General features: G+C 37.4%; 1 protein-coding gene across 1 annotated transcript in view; it reads right to left on the bottom strand.

Moving 5' to 3' along the window:
* SCAPER (S-phase cyclin A associated protein in the ER) overlaps positions 1–20,272 on the bottom strand; it is a gene marked incomplete at its 5' end in the record, with an annotated part of 71,607 nt that extends 51,335 nt beyond the window's left edge. Inside the window, 2 exons of the mRNA XM_010171958.1 lie at positions 2,772–2,887; positions 20,146–20,272. Of these exons, the coding sequence (XP_010170260.1) occupies positions 2,772–2,887; positions 20,146–20,272 (243 nt within the window). The remainder of the gene's footprint in view (positions 1–2,771; positions 2,888–20,145) is intronic.
* Between the last annotated feature and the right edge of the window lie 1,421 nt (positions 20,273–21,693).

Raw genomic sequence — 21,693 nt, 5'->3', positions numbered from 1 at the left:
ACACAACTACTGCCAATTTCTGTTTAAAAATGCTGGTCACCCAAGGAACTCAAAGTATTTCACAAACGTTAATTAAACAAACCCTACAAACTTCATTTGTTAGCAGATTTGTTACAGTTTTCAAGGCCAGTAACTTGTCATGGCAAAAATGGGCTCAATGAGTTGCCCATAGCAAATATGCCAGGCGACATAGGGGATGAGAGTCATCTTCTGCTCTTGATCTTAAGTCATTAAACTGTTTTGCTGTGCAGCTCACATTTGCTTTTCAGTAGAAGCATAAGAAAAATACCATAAGACTCTGAAACCTCTTGAAATTATGATGAATATGTCTTATTTTGTGGCAAACTGAACAAATTCAGGAAAATTACAAACTGCTACTTCAAGAAATAACACGGCTGGACACTAATTTGTATGTTAACACCAATAATAAAGCCTACCATAATCCACTGCTTTCTCTTTTCCTTTTTCATTGATTTATTTGAAGGGGAGAAAAACTTCCCTAACACCAAATGTATCATCTGTCTCATAAATGTCACATCTTCTTCACAGCATTTGCTGTCCTGCTGGTCTAACTATCAATCTGGCCAGTAATACAAAACAACAGGCATATTGTTAAATCTTTTGATAATAAAGCTTTATCTTGTAGACATGGGATTAAAGTTCTGAGCTGCACCATACTGCCAGGATTTTGGAGAAAGAGAGATGTAGATAATAGCTCATGTAATCTCCTCACCTACTTGTAAACAGCTTATCCTCATCACAAACCAACAGCTGAAGATGAGTACAAATGGTTAAACATTGCAAGAGCACACAAACAATCTTAATACAGTAGTGTCCTTTAGCAAAGCGTATTTGGCTAGGGGAAGACTGGAGGGCAATTAATGAAAACATCTTAATTCAACATCTTTCCACAGGGATTTTCTTTGTCTTTAAGTAAAGAAAACTGCTGCTTCGCTAGATTCAAAGTTTAAGAAGTCAGGATGTAAATTATATTGCACAAAAGAAAGAAAAATAACTTCAAGATCATTTCAAAAATTAAATGAGGAGAAATGTGATATAAATTTTCTTCCTCATTTAAAGAACTAAATATATTCTATGATTACCCTTTGGTTTTGAAACTCTCAAACATTCTGTATTTAAGGCAACACATTTGAAGAATTTGTCTAATATACTTCCAGTGAGACCACACTATTACACATTAACACGATTCGCTTTAGAAAGCAAGATCCTGTGCTAAATTACGTGCAACCTGATGTATAACTTCCGAACTACAATTCTTTCAGATGTCTATATACTGGAGTCTGCAGTTTGCTGTGAAGTTGAATGAAATGCTGTATTTCAGTAGCGGAGCAAGCTGTCAGAATAGTTTATATTAATCTCTTTCTGTCTTGGTATTTCTTTTGGAAGTACAGATAGTTGAAAACTTGTGTTAATAAAACAATGTTTAAATAATTTTTCAAAGGTTTAAAAACTCTTTTTATAATTCTGTCATAAATAGGCTCAGGAATCTGAGAAACCAATTATACTGGTCTGAAATAGGTATGAGATAGGTAGTAACTGTCACAGAGAGAAGAATCTCTGATAAATCTCTTTGGATGCTTTTTCTGTTATGCAAACCTAGCTGAGATGGGGCTTTATTTACCAGCACATAAGTTCCTTTGAGAACTAGTACAACATCATACTGTCTAACAAACCACACACAAAATGTTTTCAGCAACGTAAACACAATATTCTCAAAGGTTGCCTAAGTAAGACTGTTCCTAAAATGAAAGAATAAAAATCAAAGACATAAAGAAGATGCACATTCTAAGAATTTAAAGCTAAATTTAAGCTAAGCTTTACATGGCCACACAGTGCAGCCCTTTCCCTTGCAAAGTTTATCCCACACTGATGAGGATAACTCAAAATTAGAGCCTCGGCAAATTAACGAGTCCAAAGGCTGCTGCTGAGCTGTTCACTATAGGACCTTGGTGTTCTTTCCCAGCACTTCATACCCGTTCTATAAGATACTAATGGACAGTTTTAATCCAAACCCACACAATGTAGTGCTTAAATTTGAATTACAACATGAAAATACATCTACAAACAAATGATGACCATGGTACACAACTGTATATTCCTGGGCTTGGTTCCTCCTGTACTAGAACTGTGCCTAGCTCTGCTCTGAAAGCACGTATGTGTCTTTGAATAGCTAAAAATTACAGGTAGAGATTAGGGAAAAAAGCATGCTTTCAACTTACCAGTTTTTGCAGGCATTCTGTTTAGTCACCATCTTTTTGGGGGGCTTAGACATTTAAGCCCTTCTATTCTTACATGCTATAAAGAGGAATTCCTCTAAACCACAAGAATTTTGCTTTACCTGTTTGTGGAAGCCCTTTCAGTTAGCAGTATCTTACAACTATTTTATTTTAAAAGCAGTCAGGCTCCAGTGAATTACAACCTTTTAAAATATTCCCCCAGTTCCCAGTAGAGATCTTTACAGACTAACTTCAAAAGTACCTCCTCTTCTGTTTAATACAGTTTTCTCTTTTCTTATTTTGTACAAAGGGATGCCACCACTCAAATATATCATAGCCAGAAATAAAACCACCAAGTCAGAAAACCAGAGGTTGAGGGGAAATGTCTTTCACCTTCCATGACAGCATAGAGTACAGCATATTTTTTTTTTAAAATGTTCAACACTGGACTATGAGAAGAAGCAGTGAAGCAGTAGATGTGAAATAAATATTGTAGTGATTCTAAGTGGAAAATGAAGGACTGATTATACTTACTTAAAAGGAACCCGTGAAATCACATTCAGATTGGTGGGAGATGTCACTGCTTGAAGAACATTTTCAAGGGCAGTCAGCCCTCCTGCAGCCCGAAATGCTATTTGATCTGCTGTGTTCTAGACAAACACAAACACAGAAAAAAACCAACAGAAATTTAAGAAATTCCTACATAAAGAGATGCTTCATAGACAACTGTCCAGAGTTTCATCAGTATAGAATATCCTTATATGCATGTATTTCTCATGTTGAACAAATCGGGGAACAAGCTCTTTTTAACTAATTTCTCTAAAAGGAGACAACCTCTATGCTTGTTCCCTGATTTGTTCATTGTATGCCTATAACAGCTTATGTAGATCACTTTAAAACATGAGTACCATCATTACAATGATGATACCTGAAAATCAGACATTTCACAGAATGTGGACCCCGTAGGTTAAGTCGCTGATCTAGAAGAAAGCCTAAGAGCATCACTGGTCAGATGTCTTATTTTATCCTTATTTTTAGGAAGATAGAAGTGTTGCCTGACAGATGCTGTTGAGGATACAAGTTGGTTAGATTTTCTGACTTCTCAAATTAATTACTTGGAGCTTAAGAATCAGGTTAAAAATCCTAATATGATTTTTAGTAGTGTTTCAGTTATGGGAAACTATAGAGGTAAAGTTTGAAAATGCCACCTAGGTGTTTGGTGTAGTTTATCTCTTTGGCAACTCCAACTTATTACCCCTTCAGGTTCTTTGTCTAATTTACTGCTTGCAGCTTATTCAAAACGCAGCAGAATGAATGAAAATTTTTAGCTTTGAGGTTATGACATTCACATTCAGCTTGTTTTGCATTCGTTATATTATGTTGCTGGTTACAAATGGAAAGATTAACTTGAAATTGGTTTTGTGTGTGTTCCTGGCTTTTTACATTAGCTTTTCTTTATTCTAGATGTCCTCTTTGAACTTCCACTTAGCAGAATTCTACACTTACATACCATACTATCATTATTCCTACAATTTGCAAATGACTGACTTTTTCCTGGAGCAGGTCCAGGATTTTAGAAATTATTCATGCTCTTTTCCTTTCATACAAAATTGGTTTTATCTTCTACTGTTTAAAATAAAGCACATAAAATGTTTTTCTTCTCTACTTGTCAGTTGCTAATTTTGTGTATCTTTATTGCCTGTTTGTATTTATTCATCTTAATTTTGTCACTTTCCCTATTTCTCATGGGAGATTATGCCACAACCTATTAGCTCTCGTGGCGAAGTCTTTCCTGTCATTTAGACCAAATATGCCCTTTCTCTATTTCATCCCATTACTCTGAGTTATATCCTGTTTTATGGCACTTGTTTTGTTTTCCCCCTTAGCAATTACTCCATTCTTGGAATTGTACACTGTCACATTTTACTGCTTAGCTTGTTTCTCAGCTCTGTAAGTTCATTAATGCTAAACCCATCCTTTTCTTCTTTTTTTTCATGCAAACTTTTCGTGTCTTTTTTTTTCCCTGGAACTGCTCTTTTCTCCACAAATACCTAGTAATGAAGTGTCCAGAAAGGAACTCTTCCCTCTCCAAATCAGTCACCAGTCACCAGAGCCACACTGAAAGCAGCTATATTGTCTCTCTCTTCTGAGAGATCTTAATATATTTATTTAAAAAGAACATTAACCTTTTGAAGAGGTTTGATTTCTTACATGCTCTCCTTCTACTTCAATCTGGGGCATCACTTCTTTCTTGCATCACTTCTTTTATAGACTGACTTTTTCAGAGTTCCTGTTTCACTTTTGTCTAATATTTTGCTAAAATGCAAATATACTTTGCAAAATACAAGTTTACATTTTAAATAACTTCTTTTACTACTACAGTTTTCTATCAAGCAGAAGCGGGTTTGTAATCTCTCCTAGTTTTATATGATTTAGCTTTATCTCCTATTATTCTCCTCTCCAGATTACTCACAAAAATTAATCAGCACTTTGATGCTTAGTCATCAGGCAAATAAATCCCTAACTACATGCATGGAAGAGAGAGGGGGAAAACCTTAAACAAAAGGCAGAAACATCTCAGCAGCAAAGGTGGGAAAGATACGCGAGCGCAGTATTTGTTCACTGGGCTTACAAAGGTCTGTAAAACTGCCACTTAGGGATTAGGAATACACTGCTTTTGGTGTGATATTTAATATATTTATCTCCAATGATTCTTTTAAGACAGAGAACTCCAAGAGCTTTTAACCCATTTATTGAAAGGCAACGTTTATCACCAAAGTAATTGCTGGTATACAGGGCTTGTGAATGACCTTGGTCACCAGACAAGTGCCCTGCTATCAGAGTCCCAGGTTCAGGCATAGCTCCTTGAGCTTGACCTTGGGTCAGTGGGGGTCATGGGAACTGAAGGAACACGTGCACCATCCACAAAGGAGCAGAAGCGTCACTTGAGTATTACATTACTGATGTTTTCAGCGTGAATACTACATGACTGTGGTACCAGAGGAACCAGTGAAAAAAGGAATTGTGCACAGGCAGTTTCTTCAGCTAGCCACAACACGAGACCTCAGGTAGGAAGATGAGCTGCGTATGAGGAATAAACAGTATTAAATCTCCCCAGTGTTGAAAACTACCACCATTCTACCTCCGAAATACAGCAGCAAAATAATATCAGATTATTTTAAAGCATATCTGAATTAATTCCTACTTGAGGCAACTATCAAATTTTCAAGTATTTAAGTATTCATCTGAAGAAATCTTTCTTAAAGCATAAACATATGGGAGCAGGCTACCTTATCCAGTTTGTCTTTCTTTCCAAAATTGACCCATATTCTTCAAAATATGATCCAAACTCACTTAATGTTTTGTAGTGCTAAAGCTTTACATTAGTTGATATATATTAAAACAAACGTTCAAAAGAAGTAGACTGAAATATATAAGTTATTCAAAACCTTGCTCACATAATATTCTTATTTAAATTGGTCCCCATTTGAACCCATGTCAGAATGAATGACCCATTCCGGTAGCTACAACTTTTACCCTGGTAGCACTCAAGGCACTCGGCACATCAGGCACCACGCGAGTATGAAAAATGACAGATCCTATAGGGAGTAGATACTATAATCCCTGTTTGGAAAGAGCATAAACCAGTATGGCATGCTTTTGCTGCTTGAAGGAATCCTCCAAACTTCTGAGTCTCCCAAATTACTTCACTAGATGTTTATGAAACCTGTTGACAGTTTCACTACAGAAGCTGTTCTCTGAGTGGCTGCCTATTTAGACTGGAAAGGCTATTCTGCAAAGGCAATCGATATAATGGGAATCATGTCTGCTGAACAAAAGAAACTACATACAACTGTTTTTTTTACTTCCTCCTATATATTTTCAGAAATTCAAAACTACTTCAAATAACTTTTTTAAACAATTTGATTTCTAAGTACAAAAGGATTTCAAAACTCTGAAGTTATCGAGACATAGGAGAGGAAGGACAAATGAACATGTAGCGAAAAATTGTTACTGTCATCCATACATTTCTTAACAGAGAGAGGAGGAAGCACAAAAACCTTGGGGATGCCATCCAGCTATGTCTTAACCATTACAAAAACAGCAACAGAGACACAATCTTCAGAACAGCTCATGTAGCTAGCACTCAAAACCAATACAAGAAAAAAAATAAATCACGTTTTCTTTATCCCTCTCAAGTCTTTATCACTGTGAAATACAGTGGTTTTGTTTGTACAGGAGGAAAGCCAACACAGTGGATGTGATATTAAGTATGTATTCTTAATCTTTAGACCATTATAAACTTGTCATTTAGAGCACACAGTAACTAATTTGAGCAGAACAGTGCATGAAGCAAGTAACTTCAGCAGAGAGTGTGCATGTACACTAATGCACACGTGGCAAAGTAAACAGAAAAAAAAAGAAATTAAACAAATCAAGTAACCATTTTATGGATTAATTATCAACTAAATTTTCTAAGAAACTTAAAATTAATCCTTTAAAAAAAAAATGACAAAAAAATCAAGAAAGCTCCCTGCACACTGGGCTAGCACAGCTGACTTACTTACCTGCCTGTTACAACACCTTAATGGATTTGAATTCCCCTTCTCTCCTCTCCTACGGCTTGAGTGACAACTGACTAATAGGATTACAGGCTCCGTTCCAATAATACAGCTCAGCTACATGCCAACAAAAAATGACAGCCTAAACCTGAATTACATGGCCTGGGAATCCATCCAATTATTAACTAAAGTAACTGTTATTACCTAACCTAATCAAAGGAGAAGCAACTGTTAATCTTTGGTGGCCTGCAGTGTAGCAGCGGTCAGACTGGATGAACTGTCTTTGTACTTGACTCCTCTACAGACAATAATTATGTCCTTTGTGATCAAGAAGGAAGGGCTTCCTAACCTTTCAGACAGAGGCAGCAGATGGGCAACAACTGTTTGTGTGTTCATTAACAAGATAGGGTGGATTTTATCATGGTTTGGCATCTGTGGCACTTTCAGAAGCACCACTAACCCAACGACACAAGTATGTTTGGCAAATTCAAAATTAGCAGACTAAATAGAAAGTTCAAAATAATGTTTTCATCTCATTATCTGACATTTGTTACAGAAAAATACACACAGCTAAAAAAAAGTCATTTACACATATGCCTCATCATACCTAATATGGTCAGCAAACAAATACATGACAATTGACCTGTGCTGTTGCTTTGCTGGGTTTTGTTTAACTCATTAAAGCAATTGGATAATATAAACTGTATGCTTCTGAAATAAAATCAAATTGGGGAAAAATCTCGGATTTATTTATTTATACAAGTCAGTGAGCAATACAAAGTAACACAGAGTGAAAGAAAGTGAGCACCAATTATTAACAGCTTTTGGTTTCTGTGTACAACATTCCAAGACAGAAGCGAGACCAAACCCTCTGTCCTGCGCTGCCGCTCCCTTTTACACAGGACATTTGGCAAACGAGAAGATTTGTGAAACAGAATATACAAGGTCAGAGAAACCTGCCTCATCATGAGACACTACAGAGGTATTATTTCATTTATGTTGGGGAAAGTAAAAGTATGATGGGATCACAGTGTGGAAGTACCTGAAAGGAAAAAGATTTCTGATAATGCACAGTAACAGAAAATATTTGGAAGCTGAAACTGGATGAGTTCAGGTAAGAATAAAATGATTTTTTAATGCCAAGAGTAATTAATGACAAGCATAATATACTTAGGATATAGTCGACTCTCAATCATTTGAAGTTTTTAAATCAAATCTGATTATCTCCTAGAAAAATATGATCCTAGTTTAATCATAATTTATTAATTTGGTGGAAGAGTTATTGGGTGAAATCCAATGTCCTGGACCAAAGTACTCACTTCCATACATTTCTCCTGATAAAGTATTATTATTAGTTAATAAGTAGAGTAGAATCAGAAATAATGCAGAGGTTTAACAGTTGAAATGATTTAATGTCATCGTTACCATCTCTGTTCTATGTAACTTTAGCACCTCAAATTTTGATTATTTGAAATCTTTTTGAACTAACTTAAATACTCTAGCGTAAACCCTCTCTCTAAGACAAACCTCCCCAATCAATATTTTGATGTAGATGGAAAAAAAAAAAAAAAAAAAGGAAAAAAGAGTATTTTCTTTCATCAGCCAAAAGAACGCTTTCTGCTAGTTCTGCATAAATATGACCAAATAAGAAGTTGATCTGAAAAGCCCATTTGGAACTAAAACTTCAGAAGAAAATATTCCTGAATGAAACCCAAATACTTTGAAACATTTTGACTTCTGTTTCTGAAAGAACAACTGAACTTGTGCAACTCTATTCTACATTTGTTAAACTGTTCACTGAAAGAAGAAATAATAACTAATTAGTAAAATACAAATGAAATCCATCTTAAGAATTTTCTTCTTTCCTTTTATCTAGTGTTTGAAGATTGTATCTAAAATGCCAGGGGCTAAGAAATGCAGTTCAAAGCTGCCTTAGAAAAACAAACCAGACAACTGAATCCCGGGCTGGCTCCTCCTTCCTCCCCCACCCCCCCCTTCCCCTTTGAATAAATACACAACTATCACTACATCCACATACAAACCCATAAATACATTGGTGATTGTAGCAAATCTACACTCCTTGATTTGTCCTCCAGACATAAAACTTACACAGTGGAAATCCCTGTGGAGTATACCAAAATAATATTTTCTATTAAAACAGACAATTTTATTTCCTGTAATACTTCTCTCTGGTGAAATCAGTACTATAACAATACCCCATTCCATCTGAAAATCTCCAACTGGTTTTCAAACATGAGTGACTTCACCCACAATAGAATTTCAAGCACTGAACAAATGGGAAACTAGTTTAGCATTAAAATATGAGCCAGAATTGCTCAGTAGCAATTGCATACCATTGGGAAGAGGTATTCATTCACATTAAGGACATATCTATCATTGATTTGTATCAACTCCTCCCTCATGCATTGCTTACATGTTAAAGCACCCAATCTCTTTAGGTAATGCTGTGCAAGACCAGAGAAAGGGGGGGCTTCAGAAATGCTCCTTCGGACCTTATTCTGCAAAGCGAAGTGCAAACTCTGAAGCCTTGAAGCCGATTCTGAAGCCTCAAAGATCAAGCAGCTCCTCTGGTTTCTGTGTTTACACTCTGTACAGACTAATCTCTGTGGCTTCACCTAGGAGAGGACGCTTACCTAGCACCTGAGATGGCAGGTAGGCAAATGCGCCGTACCTCGCAGAAGGGTTTCACTCCCTGCATGATGTTCAGTACTTCCACACTGCCACGTAGAGCTCAGCCCCTAGCATCTAAGCCGTTTGGATAATACTGTTTTTTTTCACTTCAATAGCTAAGGTGTACTAATTGCAGCTTCATGTATCTTGTATTTAGTATAAAGGAAGACAAATACCTATGTACCACAAAAAGAAAGGGTGAAAAAGAAAGCAGTTGATACATTATTCAAATGCAACAATAAAACATGAGGCTCACTTTATTTTTTAATTAAATGAAAAATAAAAAAAGAAGAGGTATTTACTATTATATTCTGTGAAAGTACATTAGTGACAAGCAACTGAAAACTGGTTCCAGCCTAGGGACAGTATGACTACTAAGAAACTGATTCTTGAGCCTGTCCTGTAAACACCAAATGTCACGTGGCCATAAATTTAACTTCTGTCTATGCACATTATATACTTTATTCATTATCCTGTTTCCAAAGTTCTGCCCATATTGTAAGGTAAACCATATTGGGTATAGGGCTACTTACTGAATTACTGTATTATCTCATTGAATAAGATTAACCTTATTCAAATGATGTCCTTCCAATTTCTCCAGTGTCTTTTCAGTTCAACAGTAAAACTATACAGAGACTCTCTATTAATACTTCTGTCGACAAATGTCAACACCATCCTGCCAGTAAAGATTAAAAAGTCAGGGAAAGCCATAAGGGAAAGACAGGTAAAGGTAAACTAGTGAACTCCACAATACCTGTTTAGCTGCTTTCACTCATGCTAAAGAAGTAGCATGATGGGAAATGGTCAATATTGCTTGGAAAAATAAGAATTGTCCTTATAGATACTGCAAAAGACAGCACTGAGCATTGCAGCACTTGTGCTTATTAAAAATAAATGTTTAGTCTATTTATAAATAACAGGGCATCTAGTAAGTGCATCAATTAAAGGAGGAAAGCAAGAATAAAAGTTTAAGTCTCTAATACTACGAACAACTGCTTCTAGAGCTCCATAGACAGCTCCACTAGCTAAGGTCAGTTTGACTTTTTCTGAATAATCTCATAAATAGAAGTTCCAAAACAATATATAAAAAGCACAAGTGCGTGATCTTGTCCTGTACTCTCTCAGCAGTTTATTGGATAAAAAACTGCCCAGTGAGTAGGAAGGTTACAGATCTCTTACAACACTGACTCTTAAATCCCTGTGTCTGACATTTCACTACTGCAAACTTAAGCCACTAGAAAGCAGCACTGATTTCAGCTGAACTTGAAACTATGAAAACCAGTGCAATCAAGCAAAACTAAAGGTATCAAAATTATCTGGGAGAAGACATATAGAGAGGGAGCGACAGTTGTTTAAAGACCTGTAGTGCACCCAAGAGCACCTGAATCTTAAACACAGGTTTCACACGGATTGCCTTGCGTACTCTTGTAACCTCGTGGACTATTTGCCCATTACCCCACCTACAGGACAGCAACACAGGACTGCTGGGCAGATTAATAATGTGGGTTTGTGAAGTACTGCCAACATGAAAACAGAAAACAAAGCCATATATAGGTGACATGTTCTCAAGTCAGAAGTGATGGTCTCAAATCAGATGTAGAATTTTAAGAATATTTTCAAGAAAATGTGTGTGTATACATACCATGTGTGTATACATATACCATCAGGCTCAATAAAATAAAAACTTCATTTCTTTAGAAACTATAGTAATCATTACTTTAGCAAGATCTCTAAATTGGCATCTACTCATTAGCAGAAACATGCCCGTGTAGGGCATTTTCTCACCACTGAGAAATCAGTGCCTGTGCTTCAATGACTTTAAAATGTATCTCTTGTCCTGGAAATGCTTAGTGAAGAAACTTTGCATACCTTGGAATGTATATATATCATTATATCCATTCTGATATGATGCATTCATTCTAAACTGACACAGAAGGAAAAAAAAGCCTGATCTGTGAGGAAAAGGCCCCTAATACTAGAGAAGTGCACTGAAAGCATTTAAAGGCATCCCACAGAACCAGAAATCAACACAGGACTTTTCAACTAGACACACTGTGGACAGCAAATTAACCTTCAAATAATCTTGGAATAAGTACACTGCAGAGCTTATCTGTGAACTGAACTTGCCTTTTAATACCATTTCCAGCAAACAAGTTAAAAAATAGTCTGTGGCTGACCTCTAGTAACAAGTTCCTATTTATATGTTCATCTGGAGAAAAAAGGTTAATCCACAGACTATAGAAACTCTGGGCAAACGAATTATTGATCATATAAAGCTGCCTTGTCCAACTTGCAAGACACATCTGACCTATTGACTCTTTGCTGGCAGTGACAGGGAATGGCTGTTGGGTACAAAATACTGTTCCAAAGAGCTCCTCCTGTGTTTGCACAGAGCCTGTTCTTTGAACTCACAGCCACTGTGCTCTTACTACCAAATCTGCTGCCATAGTTGATCAGATCAGGTGATGTTTCTACTACTAGCAGCAGTTTGGACCATACACAATTAAGATGATAGATACAGTACTGTGCACCACACTCCAGGCTTTGAACGCTGCTGAGCCTTCTTCAGACCATGTTTTCCGCTCAACATCTCTATGTTCAAAATCCCTAATCTCCCAGTTAAGGGACTTAAAGAAATGGATCAATTTTGAAGAGGGTTACTTTCATCTCAGATTTTCCATCAGTTATATCTGCCTCATCAGTTCATGTTCTGAATTCAGGTTCTGTACTTTCCTAAGGACAACTAAAGACTAGATTGACACTTGCAATGAAAGAAACATAAATACAGAATTCCCTATGTTACCTTCCATGTCAGCAAGATTATTACATTTTTGGTACTAAAATATAGAGTTCCAAGGGCCTGAACTCTAGTTTGTTCTACCAACTCAAGCTGGTAAAACAGACTTGTTTTTCAGTTTTGCAATTCCGTACACTTGATAAAGTTTGGATTTTGACTTTAAATCATTTTTAAATTGTTATAATTCAGCCTTACATTTGATTAATGACTTTGCCTTCATGTGACATTGCCGCAGCTCTGGCTACTGCAGTAGTATGCAAAGTTGAAAAATTAATGGATGGATTAAAAAATTAATCTATTCTTTGTATAGAAATACATCGTAAGTTTAGCCAAAATGAACCTTAAAGTTGTAACTTCTGATTATAGATAAAAAATAAAGAGTAGCAACTACTCTCATAAAGAACGAAAAGCATAAAGATGAAAGCACAGTTAAGATAGCATGTGAGTATTCATTTTACTTTAAACACTATGGTCATGAAATGCCTACTGCCCAATATAAAAGGCGGCTTTTTGGTGTAAACCAATGCACTATGTATCAAAATCTTCATATGGCTAAGAGCCAAAAGACACATATCACATATATAAGAGAAAGGCAGTAGGTCACAACATGACAGTACCAACGACTCCGCAGGGTCCCACTGCACCGTTACCAGGGTGGAGGTGGAAGGGGCGCGGGACTGATGGGGGGCTTGGAGGCCTTTGCCAGCTTGTTGTCACCCACAGCCATGAATCTGCCTGCCAGCTGCTGCCAGAGGTCAGCCCTGCTGCTGGTCCCATGACATTCCTGCCACCGCAGCTGAGCTGAACTACTGCTCAAGCCCTAGAGACTGGCCACTCCGATCTGCACTACAGATTAGTATTAAATGTAGATAGCACAAACAGCAGCTCAGAAATATGCCTATTTAACTGTGCCTTTTTTTTTTTTCTACTGTGCATGTGTGTACTTCTGTTTTTTCCTATAAAACACTCTGTATGATTGCATATTTAAGTCTTGACAGGACATATACTGATTAGCTGTATAAATATCCTAACGCACCAGAACTAGGAGCCATGCTGCTACAAGAAGCTCAGTAGGAAAAAAAGCCGTGTAATTTCTAAGCACAATGGCACATGAAGTGCCACAGACTTTGCTGAACCTAATGTCAGAAAGATGAAGGCAGGCTCCAGTAGCAGTACTCGCACTGAACAAAACTGGGGCCTGTCTGTCCAATACAAAAATCAACAACATTTTAAAGCCTGTTTTACACATAGCCATAACTAAACACAGAATCTTGAGAATTAACATGCAAACTAACTTAGCAGGTAATACCTTTGGCCTTAGAAGTCATATCAATATTAACCAAATTAAAATCTTGTATAAGCATTTTTCTTCCAAAAAGAAAATTTGACTTCTAAATAGATTTATTAGGTCTAAGTATTCCAAGGACACACTGCTGTTTCTGCCAGTAGTGTCCTCTAGTGGAGAAATGGGAGATATTAAGTAAACGACAAAACAGAAGAGGGCTGCATCACAGAAATCCCCCTGTCAAGGAAAATACAAACAGCTTACAAATGTGCCTATAAAAGTTTGGCATCTTGACCAAGCTTTTCATTACTATAATAATGCTTAAACATAAATGTTAAATAACTTTTAAAAGCTTCAGTCAGACTGCAAAATTAATCGGTTGTGAGGCTATTTAAAATAACTGGCTGTTTGTGCTAAATAATATACAGATACTGCGCTTGTGTGTGTATGAGTGTATATATATAAGATCACAAAATACAGACAATGTGGCTATAATTTGGGTAAAGCCACTAGTCCCTGAGTTAGGTAAATTCACTAAAACAGTAATTTTTACCCTTTTTCATATACAATGCCCTATGATGCTTTTTCTGATTTAGTAAGAGGGTGACAGATAAGCTGACACCTCTTGTGATTTCTCCAGCCCGAAATGAATCCATGTATCAGACTTTATGGTGGGTTTCTTCTAGAGGTGTAGATATCCTTGATACTTAACTTGTAACTTAACTAGTGACTGCAGCTTGCTTACAGAAATGCTCTGCTACTGAAATGAGGAAACTTATATTAAAAACTTCCAAACTCATCTATTATTGTCTTCTTCTCTCCACCTCTTCCTTTTCCTACAAAAAAGCCAACCAAAATATTTTGGGGGGGAGGGGAAGGGGGGAAATCACAGATTTTTAGGACCACAGGTTTTTGCCACCATCTTATTCTCAGCTGACCCTTTAATCCTCCAAAGACAATAATTACTGATTTTGAAAAGATTACTGAATCATTGCTCTGCCTGCTAACACTCTGCTTTCTTCAGAGATACTGATCATCCTTGCCTCTAAGGAGCCTAGCTGATTAACAGAACTAAGTTAAATTTGGATCAATTTGTTTTAGCCAAAATTTAGGTTTAAAATTTGCTGCTTCTAATTCACAATTGACAGTTTTTCTTCGATTGTGAAATAAAAGCCACAAACCTCAAGCTATGGCCTATGGGGGAAGTCAGGAGTAACTGGCCAAGCATTTCAGTGTGCCTTCCGAAAAGTGGCCTATTAATCTTCACACTGGCTATGGTCATCATACCCAATGAGCCTGACAGTTTAGAGAATAAAACATAAATACTGGGCCTGACTGTGTTGTTAAAGCCAGCCATTTCTGACAGTCTTTACAATGGGATAAACACTGTCTGTCTACAGTCCCCATGTATTTGAAAGCTACGACAAACATTTTACCGAAATGTAAATAACTGACATCAGGACTGCTGAAGCAGGAGGCTGAAAAATCTAACTCAAAATCACAAAACCAAAAACATTGTCTGACACAAAACAAACTGTTAATGGTCACTGAGACAGCACATTTTAGACGTCATTAGCACTGAGATCCTTTTTTAAAAAAAGTATTAAAACATTGCAGTCAATTAATAGCTCAGATTCACACATTTTTCCTGTAATAAAATTACATCTTTTCTAAGGAAGTATATTGTTTTTCCCCTGAAATCTGTTTCCAGTAAGAATATTATTGTGAATTAGTAATAAAAATATGTATCTTGAAACTTAGCCTACTGAAAAGCAGCTACTTTTAGATTTGTATGGAGAGAGCTGGTAAGTAATTACAAGCACCGTGGCCCAATTCATTAAATCCTCTTCCTCTATTCTTCTGGTTTCATTTTACTCCCACTTAATTTGTGCTCACTATTATTTACTGAGATTTTTGCAGTACCTAGAGAACCTGAAGGAGATGAAGGACACAGCTACCCTCAAAACTACAAAATCATAGTAAGTTTCAGGAACAGCAGAACCGGTGTAATTTTGTTTGTTAGGGCTTTGTGCTAACAAAGGATGCATGAGCTTCAGCTGTAAGGTTTGCTTAGGCAGGGACATTTATAAAACCTCTAACCTCGCCCCGTGGCTGCAGCCCTCTCCTCAGGTGCACATCTAAGATCTTCTGTCAAATCAGCTAGGAATCTTATAACCTATGTTGTGGTCTGATAAGAAACAACATATAAAAGTAATTCCAGTTTAGCAGATAAACTGTTGCACTTGGATACCAAAAGTAATGAGGTTCTCTCACAATCATACTGAATCTCTGTCATACTTCCAGTCAGAAGGATGGGAGACACATTAAGGGCTTGTCTAAATGTCACATATAAGTATCATACAAATTTAACTGAAGTGATTTAACTGCAGTGTTTTAGCTGCAGCTGAGCGAGGTGAATAGGTTACTGTCCTCAGCTGCTTGTCACTGTACTTACTGAAGGCAGCATCCCACCACGTTCCTCAGAATAATGGTGTCTCTCATCTCTGCCTAGCTCAGACCTATCAAAATCACCTAGAATACTTTCAAACATCTGAAATCAGGACTTTTAAAACCTGGACACAAAAAACCCTCTAAAAAACAAATTTCAGGAAAAACTTTAGGGAAGGGATGTTCTGTCAGTAGGTCTAAGGATGATCATCTAAGGAGCAGTAACCTCTGACCCTGCTCAGGTTCATAGCCTTAGAAATATATGTACTTCAGGCAGTGTAATGTCTATTGTCCATGCAGTAGAAAACGGTTTCATTTTTTTAATCAGTAAGTCTCACCTCTATACATTGAGGGAAATATATTATATAAGAATAAGCAACTTGAAACTGTACCTGTAGTCACACTAATAGGATACAAGAGCTTTAAATATACTGGTTTCTGAAAGTGTTCCCTATTACAGGACACTTCTGTATAGAGTGCTCAACTCAAATTTGAACAGTTAATCCAGGATTCCTGACACATCTGAAACAGACTGCTGCCCTCAGTAATGGATGTGTAAAATTAGTGTATCAAAGAATGAACTTCTATAAAATCAGAAGAACTGTGGCAGAAAAACTGCATTAGCCCTGCAGTTTCAAACATCAACTCTGCCTTCTTTAAGAGGGTCCAAGAGTTTTTCTTTTAGCATCAAAGGCCCATTCATGGGAGTTCTCAAACTCAGCATTATCAGATCTTATTAATACCTTGAAGGGTCCTATATGACAATCTGCCAACATCAGGTCAGGGCTTTCTGGTAACGTTGGCATGTATTTTGCTGTTGTGTCTGTGTGTGTTTTTAAAATATACTTATAAACAAAGCAGAGGTGAAAGTGAATACAGCTTCCTTCCAGGATTTCTGCCAGAAAGGAGGAGAGACTATGCACAAAACCAAAGGACTGCCTTCTGATAACCTATAGAGCACACCCAAAGCAGCACCATGTGCACCAGGACATGCTGTAGATACATCTTGGGGACAGCATACAAGGCGTATACAACACCATCAGGATTTGTGCCTCCTGCTATGAGACTAGCATAAGCAAGGACACATAACCTGAAGGGTACAAATCTACTTAAAACTGGAACAACGTTGTGGTTTATTACTTTATAGTACCTTTAATGTTTATTTAATTAAAATATATGTGAACCACAGGTTGGATGCAATTAATGGCCATACCCCTTGTCAGATTCTCAAACCTGCACTTCAACTTGATAACTTACAAATACTTTTCTGGCATAGGGTGCAATACTTCTAGCAGTTGCAGAGCTTCATCCAAGTAAGTCAACGTGGACATACCAAGAATTGTCTGGAGATCTAATAACCACTTGAAGCAAAGCAACTCCTCTGTCATTTATTAGCACTCAAATCATGCATTGGATTCAAAGTGAAAGTTGTAGATTTTGCTGTGTTGCATGGGGAACCAGCAGCAGCCTATGAATTCTGTGTTAATGAGAAAGAGCTAAAGTGCTACAATAAATAGACAGGACTTAAAAAAAAATACAGTGGTTAGGATGTATCTTTGCCTGAGAAGAAGATTTCTCAAATTTGGGTATCTAGAGGATATGCCAATATAAAAAACTTCCATTTTACATTAAACATGTACATCTCCTTACTATATTGGTGAAATCACTTGGCCTCAAGTGTAGAATCTGCTTATGTCCAGCAGACCAGGAAGGCATGCAAAACAAAAGCAAGTTTGATCAAAATAATCATGCAGACATGCCTCATCCTAGAATGTTCTCACATTATAAAAGACATCCAGAAGTGAGAAAAAGCCTTTTTCATTACTATAAAACACAACAGACAAAGACCAAGTCCAAAAAGGAATCGTTAGCCTGATTTGATTCTACCTGAAGGCAAAACCCAGTGAGACAGGGCTGACAATCTTTTGCACGTGGCTTGTGTTTCAAGTTTGCATAAACAATACACCCCCACTCTTTTAATGCTTTTTTAGCACAGTCATGAAGTTTCTAATGAGCTGAACAACCCTTCCTTCTTTGAGAAATCTACTGGTATTGGTTTTTCTTATTTACTGTTACCAACAGCAGATCAGCATTTTATTTCATGGTTTGTAAAACAAATCTTTATTTCCCTGGTGAGACTGTTTAAATAAGTTTTTTTCAGTTAGTGTAAACTATTAACAAAAGAAAAATGCAACGTTGCACAGTATGACTGAAAAGAGGGGGTTTTGGATCAATTTTATTTTAGAATACTTTTGCATTACTTATTCTGAGCCTGAATAATTTCTAGAAAGTAGCAAGGATCTATTGTAGTGAACTCTTTCCTCCCTCAGGGCAATTCTTTATTCAACCCAGGCCATTAGCAAGGGTAAATCAATGTTATCAGCTCACACACACTGACAGCTTGTGTGGTTCCCACTCCCTCATTCCTCCCCCCACATTATAGTCTATTTTTATGCTCTCCAGGGAAATTCAATTAACAGTGTCAGTCTCCTCCTCTCAGCCCATGACTGACACCATCAAGATTCTTTTCACCACCCACAGACATGTGAGATGTGTCTGGTGATTTCTTGACTTACAAGTTAACAAGAGAATTAATATCCACTTCTATAAATGACTAGGTATGATACAGCTTTTGAAATCAATCTTCCTTGACCATATTGATCAGGACACTCGGATACAGTAATACCTCTCCAGTGGCAGAGTAATATTTTGGGGTTAAAAACCCAAATCAACAACAAAACAATGCACGGCTATTAATACTATCAAATTTATCTTCAAACTCCTCGCTGCAGACTCAACAGGCAATAAAACATTGCAAATAATTAATGATTAACATTTAGCTACAATTCACATCTTGTTTAAAAAAAAAAAAAAATCTCAAAAAACATCTACTGTTGAGAGGCTGGACACACGATCGCTTCCAAAACCAGTTTCCAATAATTTAGATAGCTTTCAAAACAGATACATCTTTTTATAGTCTTCATACAACAACATGATTTCTATAGTTTGAAATAAATAACAAATGAATTTTTCAATAAGTAACACAAACACCGCAAAATTTTGAAATGTTACAACTTTTTCAAAAATGCTATTAAACTTGATTAGCAGCTCAAAGTAACTAAGAGAACACACATCAGAACCCTATGCATCCCAGGCAGCATTCTGTATCTAAAAGCATATGCCATCAGCAATGTGTTCCATGTTGACTAAGCTATGAAAAGCACCAAGCAGAGCACCTCATCTCACACACCAACTCTAAACCACAATGATACAACCCCCTCCTCAGATTTCATTAATTTAGTTTCTCTCATAATTAATTTTCATGATTTCTTGATTACAGATACAAAAGAAGTATTTGCTAATGGTTAGAGGGAGAAAAGAACATGTTGTTCCAGCTGAAAACTCAAATATCATGGTCCTAATGGAGCAAAAAAATGCACTGCAAGACAGAAAGCACTGTGGCAGTGGACTCATCATGATGAAACAGTAAAAAAAGATGTAAATGCTATGCTATCAATTAATCAAAAATCCAACATTTACTATAAGACAAAACATGCTTTACAAACATAGCACTTCAAAAAAAATTCAAAACATAAAAATAGCTCATATATATGCACATCAAGACCTATCAGCTTTGTTGCACTCTAGGAAAACTCAACAGATTTGTGCTCCTCCAAACCTCACCCATAACACCATAGTACGGTGGCTGTAACAGCAAAGCTGGCTCCAATTCCTTCCTCTGTTCTCTGCTAATTGTTTTGGCCCCTTATTGTAAAAGCTGTTTGTGAGTATGCACTATAAACTAGATGACTGAAATGACATAGGTTAAAAATAATTCTAGTGAAAACACAGTAGAAATACAGCCTGTAATTATGCAGAAGACCTAGCATCAGTCAAGCGTGTTTTCAGTACTTCTGCAAAATTGCCTATATAAAATCTGATGTCTAAATAAAAGCATCTACTGCTGCAATCACCACAGAAAAGCATAATAGCAGACACTGCTTGTTACACAAAGGTCATGTATTCATCAACACGCTTAACACATTCCCAAATCCAAACTGACGACATTTGAGGGCAACACAATTGATAGGTTAATCATAAGTTATATAGTAACAGTCACAATACCTCTTTTTCCAGAATACGAGAGATCTCTCCTAAAGTCCTGTCCAGAGTAGAGACCTTGTTGTTCCCCAATGAACAGCTATCCTGCATTTGGAGGTGCTTTAAAAGGTCTTTTGCTAATCGCTGTAACCTTCAACATTAAACAGAAAAGAAAGAGCAGTTAAAGCAAAACCTCTCCTGATCACGTAAACTTTCATCTTTGTAATGAAACTCTGCTAACTGAATTTCAATAAAGCAATTGTTAAAATCTGTGTACAAGTATTACTATCACCTATCCTGAACAGCATGTAAATTATGCAATACAGCAAGGAGCTCCAGTCAGCTTAGAGTGTCTGTGACATTTCACTATCTGCTCTTGCAGGGAAATGACACAGAAATAGTGTGATCACTAGAGCCATAAAGGTCCTTCTTTATTAGCTACATGTTTGTTTCTGCTGTTGTTCAATAGAGTTCATTTCCCTATTCTCCTTCCACAGCTTATCCTGCTTAGTTTTTGCCACCTTCATTTTCAAAATGGTTTCATCCTACTTTTCTTCCATCATTCAATCCTTTCTGCCCACTTAGCTGAGTGGTTCACTCTTGAGATGAGTAAGGGAAACAGAACAGCAGCCTACTTGGCTAATTTCTTATAGGTGTCATAAAAGAAATGTCTCTTTAGGGTTATGTGAATAAGTGAAAAGGAGTGACTTTGCAGACCTCCTCAGAAAGGGCATTTCATTAATAAGGGTCAGTAATGAAACCAAAATACAGACAAAAAGCTACAGACAAAAGATGGGATACACCTGTCTCAGAAGGGGAAAAGGATCCTGGGGCAAGAATTAGCGGGGCTCATGGACAGAGCTTTAAACTAGATTGGAAGGGGGAAGGGGATATAACTGGGATTGTTGGTATAGTTACATGCCTGAAGAGCACCACACTGGGATTCCAGCTGCTCCAGCCAACAAGGCAAAGTCAACTTCACTGGGGGCCGAACTGAAATGCCTCTATGCCAATGCACGTAGCACGGGCAATGAACAAGAAGAGTTGGAGATGTGTGCGTGCCTGCAGAGATATGACCTGATTGGCATCACAGAGACATGGTAGGATGGCTCCCATGACTGGAGTGTTGGAATGGAAGGATACAGGCTCTTCAGGAAGGACAGGCAGGGGAGATGAGAAGGGGACATTGCCCTATATGTCAACAACCAGTTGGAGTGTATGGAGCTCCACCTGGAGACAGATGGGGAGCTAACTGAGAGTCTACGGGTCAGGATTAAAGGGAAGGCAGGGAAAGGGGATGTTACTGTGGGGGTCTGCTACAGGCCACCAGACCAGGGAGACCCAGCAGATGAGGCTCTCTATAGGCAGATAGGAGCAGCCTCACGTTCACAAGTCCTGGTCCTCATGGGGGACTTCAACCACCCCGATATCTGTTGAAGGGACAACACAGCAGGCCACAAACAATCCAGGCGGTTCCTGGAATGTGTGGAGGACAATTTCCTTCTCCAAGTGGTCGAGGAACCAACGAGGAGAGGTGCAGTGCTGGACCTTGTTCTCACCAACAAGGAGGGG

The sequence above is a fragment of the Antrostomus carolinensis genome, unplaced genomic scaffold, assembly GCF_000700745.2.
Source record: "Antrostomus carolinensis isolate BGI_N321 unplaced genomic scaffold, ASM70074v2 scaffold52237, whole genome shotgun sequence".
Lineage (NCBI taxonomy): Eukaryota > Metazoa > Chordata > Aves > Caprimulgiformes > Caprimulgidae > Antrostomus > Antrostomus carolinensis.
Note: the sequence above shows the minus strand (reverse complement) of the source record. Positions and strands in the feature narration are given on the sequence as shown.